Source organism: Candoia aspera, chromosome 8 (genome assembly GCF_035149785.1).
Source record: "Candoia aspera isolate rCanAsp1 chromosome 8, rCanAsp1.hap2, whole genome shotgun sequence".
Taxonomy (NCBI): Eukaryota; Metazoa; Chordata; class Lepidosauria; order Squamata; family Boidae; genus Candoia; species Candoia aspera.
The window spans coordinates 67,875,513-67,895,838 of NC_086160.1; the positions used below are offsets into that span (position 1 = coordinate 67,875,513).

Sequence of the window (20,326 nt, forward strand, 5' to 3'; positions counted from 1 at the left end):
GAGTTGGCTGTTGACAGTTTGTTCACTCTTTCGTGAACGTTAGAGAACATCTGACTGCATCAAGCTGGCTTTGGGCTCTGGTGCTGACATTTCGTAATGCCCACCTCATTCGAGCATTTGAGAAGTGTTAATGAGCACATCAAGGGACCGTTGCCTGAAGCAACTCATTTATTTAAAAAATGAATTCAATATCTTCATCTACCTTATCCGCCTACCTCCCTCCCTTCATATCTATCTATCTGTCTGTCTGTCTATTTAATTGTCTATTATGGTGGGAAACCGGCTGTGTTCTAAAATGAAGTCTTAATTCCCCTCCTCCCCCTTCTTTGGCTAAATAAACACCCAGCAGCCTGTTCTTGACAATGATAATAATACCAAACCCTAAAAATTGGAGAAGACTCAAACTCTGCATATGGTAAACAAAATGGAGATTTAGTCTCCTGGGCTCTTGAGATGGTGTTTAAGAAATGTGAATGAAACAGAAATACTTGACATCTTGGCAATATTATGTCTTTTAACATGTGCAAGTTCTCAGGATGAAGAAGTTGCATACGCTCTTCCTTTGCCTTCCTGCCCCCGGAAGATAAGGATGGCTTCCTGAGCCTGTTTTGAAAGAAAAGATGGATCTAAAGTAATTTAAGGGCACCACAGACTTTCAGGAGAATTCCAGCCAACTGTTAATAAAGTTTATTTAATTAAAGTACTTTGAGTGGGGGAGAGGTCTTAGCCATGTTTGAGAGTGGTCCTGGCTTGCCACTCAAGGGTTAAGTGTTGTGCCCAGTCTGAAAAAAATCTAGATTACCTTAGACTAAACCAGATCCATACCATAATGTATAACATGATTGGCTAAAGGCCCTGCAACAAAGAAGAACTTGGGGCTTGCTGCTGTCAACATTCACAGAGAAGCAGCACAGATCCAATTGGAAATTGGATCTCATTATCTGGAGGGGCACCATTACTTGCAGCCCATGGAAAGCCCTGTGTGGTGGCCACATTCTGTTTAAGTAAAATGAGTTTAGAGCAGAATATCATACCTTCTGAGTTTTGATTGACTCCATCTCTGCCAGTCTTCTGAAAAGCTTCAGAGACCTGCCTGTGTTCCTAGGCATGGGAACAAGAAGGTTACCTGGAGCCTTTGGGGTGTTCTTGTTTATTAGATTTGTTTTTACTTATAGGTTTTATATCTTGGTTGTTTTTTTATTGTTATTTTATACGGTGTTTTTATCTGCCCAGAGTCACTGGTGAGACATACATCTGTTTAATTATATCTAAGCATCTTTTACACTCATCCAATAGTGGTTCTTCCAGTCTGACAGTGATGGGGACAAGTAGTCTATTACCTCAACCATGGCTAGTTGATTCTGGAGGTGACTAGTGGAGAAGGACCACAATCAGAATGACTTGTTACAGTGTGGTTCTAATTGATCTTTGCCGTTCTGTCCTTCATCATCTAATCTGTCCCCTTCATCAATAGGTTATTAAGGACCCTCCTCCACCCCCGCCTCCAGCTCCCATAGAGGTAAGTTACCAAACTGCTCCAATGGCTTGCTACTTACATAAGTGGTTCCACCAATTTGCCAGTGACTTAGAGAGACAAGTTAAGGATGATGGGACTTGATTCATTTATCTCATGAAGTATCCCTTTTCTTCTTGTGTCATGCAGTAGCTGGTGATGTAAATTGGAGATGTATAGGGTAGGAATACTAGAAGAAGGACGAACCAGAAATGAGTTGATTATCTCCAAATAACCCTTTTTATTTATTTTTCCCTCTTCCTGGGGCAGAGTAGTAAGTGATTTTTGCATATTAGAAAAGGGAGGCAGATAAATCACAGGTGTGGTTGATAGTGGCAGCCTGCTGATCACAGCAGCGTATATATCTGCCCTAAGAGGATGTCAGGAGTTCACCTTTAAGATGGTTCAGCCATGTTTTTACTGTGTTAGTCACTCTCAAAGGCTGGCCTTCCTGGAGAGGAATCGTGGGTCCAAACACACCCTTGTGGAATCCTTTGATAAAGAGTAGATGTCTAATGTCAACAAAGAACCCTGTTGGGAGGTTTTTCTCATGAAAGGGGAGTTCAGCCTCTGAAACTGTACTGAGCACCCTCCTTGAAAGAAGGTGTTTTTTATTGTTGTCTCTGGGCACAAAGCTGACCAGGAATTGCAGTAACCAACTCCTAGTAAAACATAAGAATATATACATGTGCAGGCACATTTATACATACACACACATTCACAGAGGCAGATCCAGAGAATGCAACAGCTTCTTCACTCTCTATAGCTGTGCTCAAAATTAGGCAAGATTACCTATTGGGGTGGGGGTTAAATGGAGACTTAAGCCTTAGAATTTAGAATATGGAATGTGATGTCAAAGCTTGCTTATTGATATATTCTGCTTTATTACCTTATTTTACTTACTTGGAGTGCTTCAGAAGCTTGTTATGTTTTCACTGTAGAAATATTCTTTCTGGTTTCAAAGGAACTTGGGCTCATGAGTTTTCGTCAGTGTAATTATTCCATAGATAGAAGCAAGTAGAAATGAAGCTCTTTAGATCCTATAGTAAGCTTCTAGTAGGAAGGAAATGGTTTCTTGTCTGACTTACCCATGGGCTACTCTGCCCCTCAGTAATCAATTCAAGTGGAAACTGGAAAGACAGGTATGGTTAACCCTATTAAGCTGGCAGGGTTAGGACATTCGGTGAAATCTATTTTAACAGATAAAGAAATTCTGGAGAAAGAAGTGTCTCTTGTCCCCCAGAGTCTGATGAGTTAAAGAGTACATCACTGCAGCAACAGGAATTATGTCATTGGCATAATTTACATGATTTGTGTGATGATGTCATCCCAATGATGTCATTTGTGTGATGATGTCATTATGCCAGTGAAATGTATTCATGCTGGAATTTCATCTGTTGTGTGTGAAGCCTGTTGCCCGGAGGTCTACAAAAATCACGGTTTCACTGTACTGTCTGTCTGTATGTGTACATATACTAGTGTATGTAAACACACCACATCAAGTTACTTTGATGAAAATGTACTTGGGGACGGTGAGAATTAAACAGAATAGTTCTTTTGCCTTATGAACTCTAATGTTTATTAGCTCAATCCTACTTCTTTTTTTGGCAGTGTAATTAATTATTTTGGACCCCTCACTCCTTGGGAATTCTCATAAATTTGTGTAATCATATCCATCAATTTTAGCTGGGTATCCAAATGGGAAGCAATAAATAAAGGGGTGGGGGGAGTTAGTTGGGTAGAGCACAGCATTCTGTTTTATATGGTACACTCCATTAGCTAGATTGGTTATCCCGAAGTGCACAGGTAAAGTGTTGCTGTGTTGCTGAACAGGAATTGGATTGTAATAGGCACTTCAGAATGTGTTCCATCGCAAATTGATTTTCCTTGCACATAACCAGAATGCTCGGTTTATACATGCTGTGGATGAGGATGCCAGCAAGAGGGAGGAAAAATTACTTGATAATTCACAGAATATCTTATTCACACTCCCCACTAAACAGTATTGTAAACATGGTAGTATGTTCTGATCAGGCTATATTAAATGCCTTGCACATCTGTATTTTTGCTTAAGGGTTCTATTTGATAAACCCCATGTTAGTCCTGCATATTGGTTTTGTCTTTGTACATTCAGAGGTCCTAAAGGAGATGTTAGGGCACATGTGAAGTGCAGCCTTAACTTTAGTGCAATAACACAAAAATAGTGATAATCCCCTCTTCCTTGGAAACTGCGGAGAATTCTCTGAACTTCTTTAGGGGAAATTATAACTGCTATCAACCCAAGTTGGCTAGGCATGTAAAACAACCTCCCCCAGTGTAGTATCTTCCAGATGTGTTGATGCTGCATCTGCAATTGTAGAATGGCTACTGGTCATACTGGCAGAGGAAGATGGAACCTACAGTGCCAACCCATTTGGGGGAAGGCTGCAATAGGGGGTGCTTGAATACACACCCAAGTTCTTTCCCCAAATACATTATTTTCTTTCTAAATCAGCTGGCATGGAGGGATGGGAGAGAAGTTGGCTTGTTGTTTCAAGCAAGGGCAGTCCAAAGAGCAGCAGTTCTCTTTTCCCCTCATGCTGTCCACCCCAGATGAGACAGGGGTGACTAGTGGATTGCAATTTGCCCACCCCAGCATGCACAGATTTGAATTGACTTAGTGATGCATGCATTTTGTTCATTATGAAAATGGGCAGCACAGGCCGAAACATGCAGCATATTTTGCTAGGACTGCATCTTGAAAGGTGGATCAGAAAAATAGGCAGATATCATACTGAAGGGCAGGAAATAAGCCTTAATTTAAGATGACCTTGCAAAGAAGTGTTACACTGAAAAAGATTGTTTGTCTCCCAGTGGGATCTGTGGGGGAGCCAACAAGGGGAAGATGGATGAAAGGAGTGTTGCACCATTGTAATGCAAGCCCTGCCTCTTTTGTACATGCATTGTGACATCACACCAATGCCCCAAAGAGGCGGGGCTTATACTGTGGGATGTTGCTTTGCAAAAGGAGGGAGGGTCTGTGGGTGCCTGTGTTGTGCCACTTAGCACATTCTCAGTGAATTGTAAGGCATATCTCCAATTTTTAAATGGGTATTATTTGAAGCAAAGAAACTAGTCTTCTTTCTGGATGCAGAAATTTCACATTCCTGGAAGAAGGCATTAGCAAACCACTTCCAATGATTGATGAGAAAAGTACAGAGATAGTCACCAGTCGTTCAGCTCAACTCAAGGAATCTTTACCATTTTTTTTTAAATCAACATTTAGAGGATTCATGAGAGCATTTCATAACCTGATGCACTCCTGGTATGTTGGACTGCAAATCCCAAAGTTCCCAGCCAGAATGGCCATATGGACTGAATTCTAGAAGTTAAGTCCCTCAAATTAGAAGGGTAGCAGACTGCAGAACTTTGTTGGTCCATAACACATTTCAGCTATAGCTATGACACAGATTTTGGTATCTTTGCTGTAGATTTTGTGTCTTTGTTTAATGGAAACATTTTAAATCATGAAGGTTTGTTAAAGACTATATTTAAGCTGTGCTATATGTGTTGTTGACAATCTTGTTTAATTTGTTGGGGGAATTAAAAAACCTCCTATAATGAAAAAATTAAAAAGCAACAGGTTTTCTACTGTTTCTTAGCTTGCAGTAGAACTAATATTTCAAGATTATTAACCATGTAGTTCAAAATATGTGTGCAATAGGTAGGAAGCTTCTCAACGAACATTGACATTTATATTAAATGCCAGAGGTATAGCCCATTGTCCTTAATATCTTCCTTTGCTTTTCACTATTTTGTCTCATATCATTCTTAGGAAAAAGTTGCCTGCAAGAAAATTGGTTTTAGACGTTTAAGAGGAATTTTGTTACCTTTTCAAAAACCGAAATTAACTCTCCCACCCCCACCCCCCAAATGCTCTTGGATTTTTCTCAGGAGGAAGAAGATCCTTTGCCTTCAAAAAAATGGCCAACAGTGGATGCTTCCTACTATGGTGGACGAGGAGTTGGTGGAATCAAAAGAATGGAGGTCAGTATTAAAGAGTGTGAGTACCGCAGTATGAGATGTAACATCTCATATGAGTTGAGGGGGAGGCAGCTTCATATTTTGGATGGGACATACTGACAGCTACCATTGTGTTGTATTGCTGGATATGAAGCTAAGCCAGAGCAACTGGGCTTCTTCTTTGGTGGGGCAGCAGCTGAACCGTCTGAATTGTTAGGTTCAGTTGGCGATTATAGCAGAACATTATGCAGCTTCCATGGAATCTGATGGATTTGGAAGAACGTAAAATGTCAAGAGATGAAGCAGCCTCTTTGGGGCTGTTGTATTATTGATTAATTATATAGTTTTATGATTATGAAGTGCTCTGCCTTGAGTACTTTTGGTAGAAAGCAGCTGTGACTTTGGGTTCTCCTCCAGGAATTGAGGTGGAATAGCAATTATATCAATGCCTGCAAAGGATGATGACCTCATTGGATACACTGGGTGGTCCACTGTTTTTTCACTGATGCGGGAATCGGTCCTCACCCACCCTCTACAGGAACTCCACACTTGCCGTGCCGTGCTCATCCAAAAGGAGTGGTTATGTCTGGTAGAATGAATAAATAACAATTGCTACCATTATTTTTATTGTTCTGAGATGATATTGCTTCAGCATTGCTTCTTTTTCAGAAGTTTCATTTCAGAACCTAAAAGTGCAAATTTGAGGGTCAGAAATAGTTTGAAGAAAAGTGGATGAGGAGATATATTTTGTTGTCTTCCATAACCTAGTATCACTCAGTGACATTGACAGAGGTATAAAAGAACCCAGGAAAGACAGTACAGTGCATTATCAACATATAGAATGAATATCTTGCAGATGTGACGTTTGTCTCTAACTTAAAGAATGAGTTAATGGAAGTTGGGCCTAAGAGAGAACTAAATTATACAATCAGAGATACATATTTTCAAATATGATTTGCTGTGGATTATCATTGAGTTATTACCTTTGTGTCTCACTTATTGACTTCATTGTTGCATGCGATTGGCCACTGTTAGGAACTGGATATACTGTAGAGACTGGATGAATTTTTCATTATTCCAGCTCTTTTTAGGACTAAATTGCATCTTTAAAGGATTAGAAGTCACTCTTCTTATGACTCTACTGAAGTCAGTACTTAGGAAGTTTGATAAGATCTTGATAAGTTTTGACAGCATACCGACTTTATTTTAATGAATTGGACTGCAAGGGTACCCTGTAGGACTTTTGTTCCCCCATAGATAGAACAATTTTGGGGATCTTCCCATAGCTGAGCAAAAACTGATTCCATCATTTCATTAGGACCTTGAATAACAGAGAGACTTGTTTCAGGCAATCGAATGCCAAAGAAACAATAAGGCTTTTCAAGTCAATTTTAATCGTTTGGGGGGGGGGAAAAAAATATATATATATATATATAGTACTGTATGAGTATTCTCATTGTATGCCAGCCAAGTGCTCTTACAAGGGTGATATTTATACTGGAAGCTCTGCTTCTTCTGCAGCTGGAGCAGTTTTGACATGATTCAGAACTCCTGAGTTCATGTAGCAGGCAGAGATAGGCAAGCCATTATCTCTTAGCTTAGCCTCAGGTCCTCAACTGGGATAGTAACATTGGCTTAGGTGTAGAGCATGTCAGGCTGGATGAATCCCAATTTAAATCCAGACACTCTCGGAATTCCTAGGGCATCAAAACTGCTTCTCTCTGAATCTTGTTAAGCTTGCTTCTTGCTTCTTTATAGTTTGGGGTTTTACAGTTTCAACGTCTTGAGAAAGATTGTGGGGGAGCTGTGAAAGAGAGAAGCAGACAAGTCAGATGATAGTTTATCTTATAAAAGGTCGTTCAGCCCAGGTAGGAAGACATCTGGGAAAAAGCATCTCAAAGTATTCAGAGAGACCCTGCCTTAATTAACTCACTATCAATGAGGCTGGGAAATTCCTCCTGTAGGATGCCGTATTTTATTTATTTATCTATCTATCTATCTATCTATCTATCTATCAATCAATCAATCAATCAAATTTATCACCACCCATCTCCCACAAGGGACTCTGGGCGGTTTACAGTAAAACATAAATAAGCGAAATATAAAACTATAAAATGCTATAATACATAATAAAATAAATATAATAACCTGATGGCTAAAAGTTCTCTGTGATTTGCAGGCAGAGCAGGTCCTTCTAAGAGACTAGCCATCCCCAGGAATGACTACTCTCTCTCCCGCCCCAGGCATGATGACAGAACCAGATCTTTAGTTGTTTCCTAAAGTCCAGGAGGGAGGGAACCAATCTCACTTCTGGGGGAAGGATATTCCAAAGGGCAGGGGCTGTTGCCAAGAAGGCCCGCCTCCTGACCCCGCCAGATGGAGTTCTCTTACAGACAGGGTCTGTAGCATGCCCTCTCTGCATGACCGGGAGGGATGGGTTGATATGATGGGGAGGAGACGGTCCCTTAGGTAACCTGGCCCTGTGCCATGTAGGGCTTTAAAGGTGATAACCAACACCTTGAATTGGACCCGGAAGCATACTGGCAACCAATACAGCTCGCGGAGCAAGGGGTGACATGTGCTGATCTTGGAATACCTAAGATCACCCACGCAGCTGCATTTTGCACCAGCTGTAGCTTCCGGATACTCTTCAAGGGTAGCCCCATGTAGAGTGGATTGCAGTAGTCTATCCCAGATGAGCATTAAAGATCCCTTCCTGAAATCTGTGAAGTTCTTGCTTTCCTGGTCTTGCCCAGCTGTGTGGGACATGACACATATCTGGAGAGTTCCAGATTGGGGAACACTGAAATAGAACAATAATATCCATACTAAGTATGGGAATATTTTCTGGAGAGTTATACTTGACTGACCAATAAATATAGCTACATTGACTCTAAATGATAAGGGGAGCAAGCGTCTTGTGTTCATGTGCATGGCTAGTCTGATACAGAGACCTGCTTTCTTCAGGTTCGTTGGGGTGACAAAGGATCAACTGAAGAAGGAGCCCGACTAGAGAAAGCGAAGAATGCAGTGGTGAAACTCCCTGATGAACTAGATGAGCCGGTTCTACCTAGACCGCTGAAACCAAAGCCTACCTCATTGCCCTCCCAGGAAAAATGGTACACACCTATCAAGGTACGTGATAAATCCTTCACCGTTGAATACCATGTTGGCTTTGTACTTGTATTATGGGTCAAATCATGGCTGATCTCAAAACAGCTGGGCAGCCTAGACACTTGTAATGTTCAAAAGAGGAAAATATCTTTAAGCCCAACTTTTGACAAAGCTGTCAACAGCTGCAGAAGATAAGAAGGTCCTTGGCAGGTGGATATACTGGGAGCCTAGATTTTTATTTGTCAGCTTTCCTACAGAGAGCTCTGTCCTCTCAGTGGAGTCCATCCCTTTGGCTCGGTGACTTAGTTCTGGGACTTCTTCTACTTACACTCCAACACTGGGAGTCGGACAGGTCTGCATCAGGAAGAAGCAGTACTTGGAAGAAAGCTCAAGAAAGAGCATGAAGGGAAGGGGTGTACAAGTTGCATTGACTCTCTAATCCTTGCTCAGCCTGGCCTGTATATCTTCATGGAGTCACTTCTGCAGCCCTGGCCAGCATCTCCTAGCTGCATTCCAAAATACACCAACCAGGCGCCCTGGGCCATCCCATTGTTTCAAGCATTGCAACCATCACAGCTGGAACACAGCGGGTTTCATGGACTCTGTATTCAGACTTTATTCCACCAGCCCTCCCAGCCAAATAAGCAGCATCACAGACTTCCTTAGAAGACTGAATTCCATTGCCAGTCTCCCTAATAGCACCATTTTAGCAGTTATATATACCTGCAAATCAGTGCCACAGCCATGAGCACACTCAGAGCACCACAAATTGGCAACGACTTCATGGCTGACCTAGAACAACACTTTCTCAACTCTTACCTCCAAAACCCCTCCTTTACTTGAGATTCGTTGACATATTACCATGGACTCATGGAAATGAATCTCTTACCAAAGACTGCAACAACTTCCATCCTACCATCAGTCTCAGCCTTGATGTACAGAATGTGTCTGCTTCCATGATGTCACAGTAAAACTACACAATGGACACATACACACCGTTCTGTACAGGGCAGGAAACCTGCAGATCACCATGCATACCTACAGTACGTACTTTCAACTTCCATCCAGAATACACCACGGAATCTATCATCTGTAGCTAGGCTCTACACTATAAGTGCATTTCTTTTGACCTACTTGATAGAGATGCTCAGCTGATGGAATTAAACCAGGGATTCAGGAGATCATGTTCACTCAGTGAGATCAATAGACAACTAAAGAGAGCCAGATCAATTCCCAGAGAAGACTGATCAAAAGACAGACTGCAACAACAGAACAACAGAACACCACTGGCTGTCACCTACAGCTCACAGTTCAAGCCACTCAAACACATAATTATAAGGTACAGCCCATACTGAACAATGACACTACATCTTCTTAGATACTGGCTGGCAGGCTCATTCTTGCATATAGACAACCCTGCACCCTGACGCAGGTTCTCACAAGCAACAAGAAACAACAGAAGGATGATGCTAACATGAGAACCAGTCTCTGCAACAGGCCCTGATGTCTGCTTTGCTCCCATGTTTATTCTAACAGCACCGTCACAGGAGGACAACACCCTAAAATAGACTTAACATAGTATTAAAAAGAAAGGAAAATCTACAAAAATACTGAGGTGTTCATCTTTGCTAAACTGAGCAAAAGGGAGATGAGCTGGTGGTATTTGATAGAGTTTAGGAAGAAAGATGTGTTGACTCTGAATAGTGATGATGATGATCATCGTCTTCATCCTTACCATCCACTCTCTGTTAGATGTACCAGTCAGAGATAACTATTTCACTATATAAGATAAGCAATATTGTCACTCTAGTCAAAATTGCAGAAGTAACCACAATGTTTCCTGATGTGCTGGAGACTTGCTAGTGGTGTGATAAAGGAATATACACTGTACGTTTGCACTCCATTTGGTAGGAAGGCAGTTCAATTCATCAGCATGGAAATAGGTTTTCCAAGTTACAAAAGAATATATCATCTTTCTCCATTGATTACATTTTAGCTATTTCTTCAGATTAGGGGATAATGCTAGGTAATGTTACCAAATGCTTTAACATGAGCATACCAGTTATTAGTGGAATTGTCTGCCTATTAAAAAGATACTGTACAGTGGTGAAAGGTGTAGACAATGGTACTTAGCTGACTATGAAAAATTATGGAAAGGGAGAAGTAAGTCAATAAAGATCTTTCAGGAAAAGTTGTCAATGTATATCCAGTTCTTCAGCAAATACGTTATCTGTTATGGTGACCTATTAATACAGTTTATTTGATCTTACATTATATGGATATAGAAGAATGCTAATAATATCACACTGTTAGTTTATATCATCTGAATATTTTTCCAGCTATCTAATGTTATGTTGTACAAAATTGAACAAAGAAGCTATTAAAAAATAACCCTACTGTCTTTTATTGGGTTTTTAAACTATTTCTTGCCATTTACATCTAAAGGAACTTCCTTCAACCAATCATTCCTTGTTTTCATTAGATAAAATTCCACTTGAACAGAGATATTAAACTGCCTTTAGTCAAGACCAGGAAGATACTTAGGTTGAAATCCTGAATTCACTTATTTGAAAGTAAGCCCCCTTGAACCAAGTATTTTGAGTAAATGAGTTTAGGATTACTTGAAAAGCTTTATTTGATCTTGGTCTGTATGTTTTAAAAGCCCAGAACTTAGAATTTCCAACTCATTTAACACACTGTTAAGAACTACTTACTTACTCATGCATCACTGGCTCAATGTGTTCCCATTAAAGAGAATTTATACCTAATAGCATCCCATTTAAGGAGCAATTGCTGTCCTACAGTGTCATTTGGCTGGAGATGATGCCTGAGACATATTCAGGGATGGTTAATGGGTTGGGGAATGGTTCTCATCTCTGCCAAATAATCAAAAGTCTTCTTGGGTTCCTCTTTACAGGGTCGACTCGATGCCCTGTGGGCTTTGTTGAGGCGGCAGTACGACAGAGTGTCTTTGATGCGACCGCAGCAAGGAGATGAGGTTGGTGAACATATGTGCCTGAAAGCTTTTCTTAGCACATAGAAGGGTGTGCACATCAGCATCTGAGCTTCCTGGGAGTGCTTTAGATGCAAGGGAAGAAACTTCTAATGGTAGAGGAGTGTGTCTGTATCTTCTCCCCCCTACTGTGAACATCTTGTATGATGTGAACACCTTTTCCTTTTCCTTTGCTGGAACATTGGCACAGAATTGTAATTTGAGTATCTTAGGAGAGCACCATATTAGGATGGCATTCCTCCTTCACTATTTTACATAGCATGGCATTCCTCAGTCTAGCACTTCCAGATGTTTTACTACTTGCTTGCTTATCTACTGGCCTTTTAGACCACTCCAGTGGTGAACAGCACTGATCAGGAATTATGAAAACTGCATTGACAATGAGTTCTGAAAGCAGGGGATTGGGAATAGGAGATGCAAGATGTTATCTGTGGTGAAGAGAAGGAATGGGGGTAAAACCAATTCTCCGCTAGGTGTAATTCTTCATCTGCTGTGTAAATTATGAACTAACCTTATTTCTCCTCCCACAACATCCAAAACTACTATTCAAGCTTCCCCCTCTGCCCCACTCTTCAAACATCAGTAGTAATTTCTTATATGGTGCTTGGAAATCTAGGGAGCAGCCCTGTGGGTTCCAGCTGGTGCTTGCCATTTCATAATGCTGTCCACGTGGCTCTCCTTGCACGTATGAATCAGGACTTATTACCCGAAGAAGGGAACTGTGTATGACAACCTTTTTCAGCTCGGTGCCCTCTAGTTACTTTGAGCTTGCAACCTTTAGAATACTTGGTCAGCAGGAATCTGTGAGTTGCCATTCAAACACATCTGGAGGGTGCCAAGTTGTGGGCAAGCTAGGGTACACCTTAAAGTGGAGATTTGTTCCTGATTTTCGATTTTGTCGTGTTTGAGGATTATAAGACAGACTTCCTAGATTGTATATCCTGATCAATCAGGGATGAAATTTGTCAATAATGTTGGCATTACTAGGTAAGGATTCTCGGCGATTTTAACATCCTTGTGTATAAACTTTCACAAAGTATGTTAAAAAGCATGGAACTGCAAACGAAAGCAGCTGGAAAGTTAGCACAGCTTTCAAAGACTCTTTAAGGGAGAATTCATCAAGGTTTCAGTGTTCAGTAACATTGCTTTTAAAACTGAACAAGTTAAAAGCAAGACTCGGATATCTTTCAAAACCCTGAACATGTTTCATTCATGCCAGCCAGCGCTTTCAGAGGCAGGTGGTGGAACTGGACATTAACTGGCCAATTCTCTCCAAGTCTAATCAGCGAGAAGCTCTGTTGAAACCAATTACTACTTCCAAGTAAACCTGCTGAAAAAGGATCAATGAAATAGTTCAGGGAAACAAAGTTGTGGGGGAGACATGATTTCACAAATCGATTTCTCGTTAAATAACTGGATCGCATTTATGATTTTGTAGTTGAGTCACTTACTCTTCCTTCCCATATCCCCTCACCCCCATTGACAAAGAAGCACCACTGAACTGGATGTCACCTATCACATACACCGTGGCAACTCTGGAGCCCCTAACGTAAGAAATGGAAAAAAGAGAAGCTCCTAAATAAGAAACAAACAAACAACCACCCTAAACCCAAAGGAATTTTGTTTCAGCTCTAGGTTAGTAAAGGTTTAGAATTGTCTCTTCGGTTGACTAGTTTAAATTTTGTCAATTGACCTGCTGTTCCTTGACTTCCGTGTCACAAGAGTTGACAATTTCTGTGCGTACTCTACATAATACTGACATGTTGAGAGGATGAGGCAGAAAATAAACCTAACGAACTTAAATAAATAAAATACATTTCTTAAGACTATCATGGGAAAAAAGAGGACTTTGGCAATGTATAAAGTAAATAACAGCGTATGTTTAATATAGTTATAAACATCAAATAATAGATAATCAATCATCAATGTTTAATATAGTTATAAACATCAAATAATAGATAATCAATCATCAATGTTTAATATAGTTGAAGTAATCGAAGAAAAGGAGAAGAAGAAAGAGAAGGTGGAAAGGAGTAGAAATACATTACCACATCTACCTCAGAGGGCAAAAAACTCCATCCACCCTTGGGCATGGCGCCAGCCAATCTAAGAGGGCCCCCTTGCCCATTTCACAGGTAAAAATTTGGTGGGAGAAAAAGAAAAGAAAAGAAAAACAGCCTTTTCAGGTAACTGCAGGACATTGGCTTGGCTAGCTAAGAAGTCAGATATTAAGTTGTGATTTGCTGTGTTGTAAAAACATAGTTCCTGTCTGGGGAAAATCCATATTTTATACCCTGAAGGAAAATTTATTTGTGTATTCATAAGTTCCTCAGTACAGAAATGGCTTCAGTACCTTGTGTGACTATAAATCAGGAAATGGAGCCTTCCCTTCCCATGATGCTGAAATGCAACCGAAGCAAAATGGGTCCTTGCCACCCATCTCTGCACTTGCCCCATTTGAATTCCAGGCCTCAGTCAGCCCATTGAAGTTGAAGCATGAAGAATCAGAGAAGAAAAACCCTTCTCCCTCCTCTTTTGGTTCTTTTCTTACAAATGCCAGCTATTAATGGGGAGGCTGGCCTGGTTTGAGAGCTGCCTTCCATTGATCAGACAGGCTTTGATTGCGGATGGAACCCCTTGGAGTCATAAATTTTTCAGCTGGCACTTGGTGAGGTGAGAGCGGCTTGTACAGGTGTGAGTTAGCAGGTTGTCGCTGACTTCTGTTCCAAGCAGAGGCTTAGGTCCACACCGGCCTGCAGTGAGACCTCTGGGTTGTCAGCAGATGTAGTTAAGGAGGAAGAACAGTATTGTTTGGTCTCACATTTGCTGCCCGAGGCAGGGCTGAAACACGAAAGGTAGAGTGGAGATGGACACAGCTGCACTCCCAAACTTGCCCGAGGCACAAATAGAACAGATCTAATGTAGTTTGACTCCGTAATGGTGGGGAGAGAAGGAGAGAGAGCCACTACAGAGAAATGGAACGTGGTAACATCTGCCACCAAATTTCCAGGGAGTAACGGAGGATGGAAAGTGGAGATCCAAGTCCCCCTGTGCTTCGCTTACATTAAGCTGTGAACTCTTTTGAAGGCCTTCCATCAAACATCTGGGAGTCATCCACAGGAGCTCGTCTTTTCAAAGTGTGTTTGGGCTGGATGTTAATTTTATTTTGGAGCACCAAGAAGGTAATTTATAAGTGGTACACCACCACAGGGACCCTGGCTGTTTGTTTCAAGTCAGGAGAGAAGAAGAGGGGAGAAGAAAGTGTGTGATACTTTTGGAGTTGTTTTGTTAAAAAAAAAAAAAAGAGTCATAAAGTGCTCCTTGAATTTAATTGAGGTTCTGTTCACCTTCGGACCACATTGCTACCCCACCGCAATCGCTTGGGTTTTTAGGCATTGTCGCAGCGACATCTTGTCACGCTGTTAAAAAAGATGGCGTCGGCTGTTCTTTTCTGCCTCTTCCTCGGTGCTTCTTTCAAGGGGGTTGGGGCAACCGTAGACAGAAACTTGGCATGAAGTTCAGTGTGAGCATGAGGTTCCTTTGCTGCTAATCTGAGCTGGCTCATGCAAGTTGATTTATGAGTTCAGGATTGACACACAGACACCTAAATTACTCACATTTTTTTCTGGGGTTTTGCTAGTTCTTCTGTCTGGGATTTGCCAGGACTGAAAACTTATTGCCACTTAAGAAAACATTTATTTGCTTGTTTGTTTATTTATTTATTTACACACACACACACACAATATTTGTAGATTGCCCCGATCAAAAAGTCTTGAGACAGTGCATAACAAAGGGAACATAATAATGCAACCATAATAACATAAAACACTCAGTAATTCTATACCTGGATGGCCACCCACAATCTCTTACGAGCAAAGACCCATCCAAATAAAATGGTTTTAAAAGGCCTTTCAGAATTTGAACAGGCTTAGGGCCAGATGTTATCGCTGTATATTCCATAGCATAGGGGCTACTACTGAGAAGTACTGCCTTCTAGCTAATCCCTCTCTTATCTCATGTCGGGGTAGTCCCTAACATATTCCGGTACCTCACCGTCATAGGCTAGAGTCTGGGAGCTGGCCAGTAGTCAGTGCAGCAGCCTTAGAATAGATGCAATTCTACAGAAGTGGGTTGCCCTGACCAGTGATCTGCCCACTACATTCTGTACCAGCTGTAGCTTCTGAGTGATCTTCAAGGGTAGCCCCACATAGAATGTTTTGTGGTTGTCTGGTCTTATGCAGTGGTCCAGTTTTGCTCAAAGTATGGTTTCATGGGAGAAGAGCAATGACAAATCTCGATGAAATAGTTAAGAGCAGAGACATCACACTGACAACAAAGGTCCGCATAGTTAAAGCAATGGTGTTCCCCGTAGTAACATATGGCTGCGAGAGCTGGACCATAAGGAAGGCTGAGAGAAGGAAGATCAATGCTTTGGAACTGTGGTGTTGGAGGAAAATTCTGAGAGTGTCTTGGACTGCAAGAAGATCAAACCAGTCCATCCTCCAGGAAATTAAGCCAGACTGCTCACTTGAGGGAATGATATTAAAGGCAAAACTGAAATACTTTGTCCACATCATGAGAAGACAGGACACCCTGCAGAAGATGCTGATGCTAGGGAGAGTGGAGGGCAAAAGGAAGAGGGGCCGACCAAGGGCAAGGTGGATGGATGACATTCTAGAGGTGATGGACTCATCCCTGGGGGAGCTGGGGGTGTTGACGACCGACAGGAAGCTCTGGCGTGGGCTGGTCCATGAAGTCACGAAGAGTCGGAAGTGACTGAACGAATAAACAACAACATGGTTTCATGAGTAGTGCATATGTACCCTGGGTTTTGTTTGGATGGGTTTAGTGTATTGAGCAAATCAGCCAATGCAATTTGGAGACCTTTGTAAGCTGCATGTGGTCTTCCAGCCCCATCTCTGGGGTTCTCATAGAAAGATTAGGCCACCCCAACCACCAGTTTTCAAAAGAGAGGCTTTTGGGTGCCTCTTACCCCAAAAAGTGTAATACACCTGTTTTGCATCCGAAAAATCACTCCCAAATCAGAGGCAAAATGTAAACATGACGTCTCTGCTTCACTAGTGACATCTTATATGATCTTTGGAGGCTAATTTTTTTTTAAAAAAAATAGAAAACGCAGCTTATCTTCTCCTGGTTTGTGACCCAGTGTGACATCTGCTCCCTACTCACGCACTACACCAGGAAGGGTCAATTTCTCAGGAAAGGTGGTGGTGGTGGTGGTGGTGGCCCCAGTGTCCTTTCAGAATTGGTTCATGGAGATTAGTGATTGAAACAGGTTTATGAAAGATTTTAGAAAGCTCAGATAGGATATTTGGTCCTGTCGCCTACTGAACACATTGACTGAGCCTAAGAGCATAAGAGGTAATGTTAGAGGATAAATTCATATTCTTCAATCTATTTTTTACCTCTTAGTATCTAACAAAAGTTCATCAATTCTTATCCCAAGGCTGGTAGCTCCAGGTTTGTAAAACAAATTCCAGCCTTAATCTTACTTTTCCCCAGCTCTTTCTTATTTTTATTATTGAACTAAACTGTTACATAATATCCTTATAATTGTTTATGATTGAATGGCCCAGTCACTTTTTCAGTATGCTTTCAGTACTCGTTTCCATCATTCATTCATGTCATTTAACAGAATATAGTTTTCCCAGCACTTCATTCATTCAGAACGTTGCACAGTTTCCCCCCAAACTTATCCCTGATTTTTTCAATGTTGTTGTTATCACCAGTCACAGGAGCAGACGCCCCACTATGATCCACTGTTGAATTCCTTATTTTATACAAACTACAACAATCTAGATGACTCTAATTCATACTTTCTGACTCACGTTTTAGTACTTTCACTGATAATTAATCCTTCAGTTCCATGCATGTATTTATCAAATCCACAAATCTCTCCGCCTCCATTTCCGATCGATTTATTCTTCCCCCATCCCTTAGTTTCACAAACATATAACATTTCTGTTTTTCTTTCTTTCTTTTTATCGGTTCATTTCATTATTAATTTGCCAATAAAAGAAATAAGTTCATATTCTTTAATGCATGGTCCTCTTACATTCCAGTCCCAGTCTTCCATATGACATGGTTATCAAGGTAGGGGCCCATGAATATTCACTTCTACTGTCTCTTTAGACTTTATTCGACTGTCAGGGTTAAGGGGAAGAATCTACACAGCCAGGAATGAAGCGCTAGTCTTTATTGTTTCTACCATACAAACAAAATCTTGCCAAACTGAGCAAAATTAGCAGGCTCTAAGGGAAAAACTCCAGAAACTCTAAGGCGGGTCCTCCCTGACCTTGGCCAGGCACCCAAGGTCTTCTACACTGTGAGTGCGTTTTTTCCCCTGGAAGGCGCCCCCTCCTTCCTCGCCTGCAAACTCCATAACGTCAACCAAGGCTTTCACATAACACATTTTAATAAGATTGAGCAGACTAGATTTCCAGTCTTAGTCCTACCTAAGTCATACGCAGTATTCTGTACTAACACTGGGCAGTTTTAATGCATTGTGGCTAGAATGTCAAAAGCTCAGTTTCTTTTACCTCAAGCTAATTCATACTGTTCTACCCAAACTAGGATCCACAGTCTAAAGACTAAAGAATACAGTGTTGCCTGCTTCACAGCAGTACCACATCTACTCCAATATTTGAAATTGCTATCTCTCTTTTTCTCTCACTTTTACGTTTCAGCAGTGTCCCACTACAAGGCAGATGGGAACAAAACACTCGTATTTAATTGAAATGATGCTCTTGGGACATGAGATGACTTCTATGTATAACTGTGCTCAATCATAAAATGCAAGCTCCCTGATTCCAACATAGTGATTATGACCTACAGTATTGGGAACTGACATGGTTTATGCTAATGCCAAGTATCTCATTAGTCCAGTTTACCAAAGGGCTTCCTACCCTTCCAGAAACAGCATGTAGGAACCTGACAGTTTAATTCAGCTGCTCCCCTCCAGAGGAGATGTGACAGCTTTAACTGTCTTGTGCACCCAGATTTATGAACTAGTCTTACGCTCTTAACCAGATTAGTTCCTTTTCCATTAACTCCAGAAAATAGGGCAGCTGTCCGAGTGGCTGGTTGTAAATTCGATATTATCTGCTGTGTTAATCTCTAAGCTTTTCAGATGAAGAAGGGAGCAGATAACAGGATTAAAGTTTCACATCCTGGGGTTTTCACAGTCTGAGATGGGGATGTTAGGAAGGGGCAGGAACAATTTGGGGAGGAGAAGGGGGGCATGCATGCAGAAAATGGAGAGCGATTTCTGTCATTAATCTTAATTGATTGCCAAGACGTTTTAATCTGGGTTATTAATTAGGAAAGTCCTTAATGCACTGTCTGTATAGAAGCATCAGATGCTCTTTTATGAATTATGATGTGTTTGTGTAGATACAGGATTTATTGACAGTGTATTAAAAGCCCTGACTGAATGAGGATTTTTGTTGATTAAAGACATACACACATAACACTTGGACACAGAAATAATGAATGTTGAAAAAAGAAAGGTGAATGTTGATGTTCACATGTTAATATATCGCATTCCAGGTAAATTTCACAAATGTTCTGAAAATAAGTATGTTTCCATACATGTTTCAGAAATATCTCTTAAGGAATATTCCAGTTTAGGGCTCACTGTTAATGACCTGGTGGTTGGTTTTCTGTTTTACTTTCTTACTTTCTCCCTCCTTTTAAAATTAATTTTTTTCTGGTGACAATATTGAACTACCTCTCAGTTATAAGAGATCCACAATCCTGAATTGTATGAAACCTGTATTTAATTGTACTGAGATGTTGGGATATAGATAATGAATACTGGGAAATATGAAGGAGGTACACATGTAGATGAGTATCTGTGCATAGGTGCACATACATGTCCACATATGGTCATCTGTACTGAGTGTCAATGTTAGTAAAATAATGTGTTATATCATCAGTAATTATAACTGTAAATAGAAATGTGCCATTTTAAGATAAAAGTTGGTGTACCTTTCTCCATTTTTATGTCTGTTCAGCACATAAGCACACTGCTTTATAGAAAATATGGAACTCTTTATGTATGTATGGAGGTGAACACATACATTTGCACAGCTATCTGCAGCCACTATGCAAAATATAATAATTTACATAAATATCCATATTTATTTCAATCTGTCAGTAGCTCCTAGTAACACAGCTTGGCTCAGCTATTAGTATAGAGAATGCTGCAGATTGCGTAACATCTTGAATTTGAGATCAGGCACATCAGTTTTGGTATTTCAGTGCTGGTGTACAGATTTTCATCCAGAACCAGGCCTGTTTCAGGATAGTTCTCTTTAACTGTAAATTAAATACTTTCTCTGTCAATGACTTGAGGGGACCACTTGGATGAACTCATTATTTTATTGTTAACGATTTTGTAAGGAATAGATAGTAAGTATGAGTGAGTACCTTGTTTGACTGTTAGTAAAATCAGAGGTCTTTATTTATTGGGAAATTATTATTTGGACATCCTCACTGAGTAGAGTGCTAGTTGGTCCCAAGAAAGCTTGAGATGGGTTCAGGCAGTTGCTTCTGAAGCCTAAGTAACTACTGACTGCAAAAGCTCTTGATTTAGTATAATCAAATGTGCCTTTCTCCATGCTCCATCTATGCACTGATTAATCTGTTAAAGTGTTATGGCA

The 20,326-nt window shown here is 40.8% G+C and overlaps 1 protein-coding gene across 1 annotated transcript in view; it reads left to right on the plus strand.

Moving 5' to 3' along the window:
- Nucleotides 1-20,326, plus strand: part of ANTXR2 (ANTXR cell adhesion molecule 2) — a 134,204-nt gene that overhangs the window by 69,452 nt on the left and 44,426 nt on the right. Inside the window, exons 13-16 of the mRNA XM_063310767.1 lie at nt 1,475-1,519; nt 5,447-5,539; nt 8,483-8,650; nt 11,547-11,627. Coding sequence (XP_063166837.1) covers nt 1,475-1,519; nt 5,447-5,539; nt 8,483-8,650; nt 11,547-11,627 — 387 coding nt within the window. The remainder of the gene's footprint in view (nt 1-1,474; nt 1,520-5,446; nt 5,540-8,482; nt 8,651-11,546; nt 11,628-20,326) is intronic.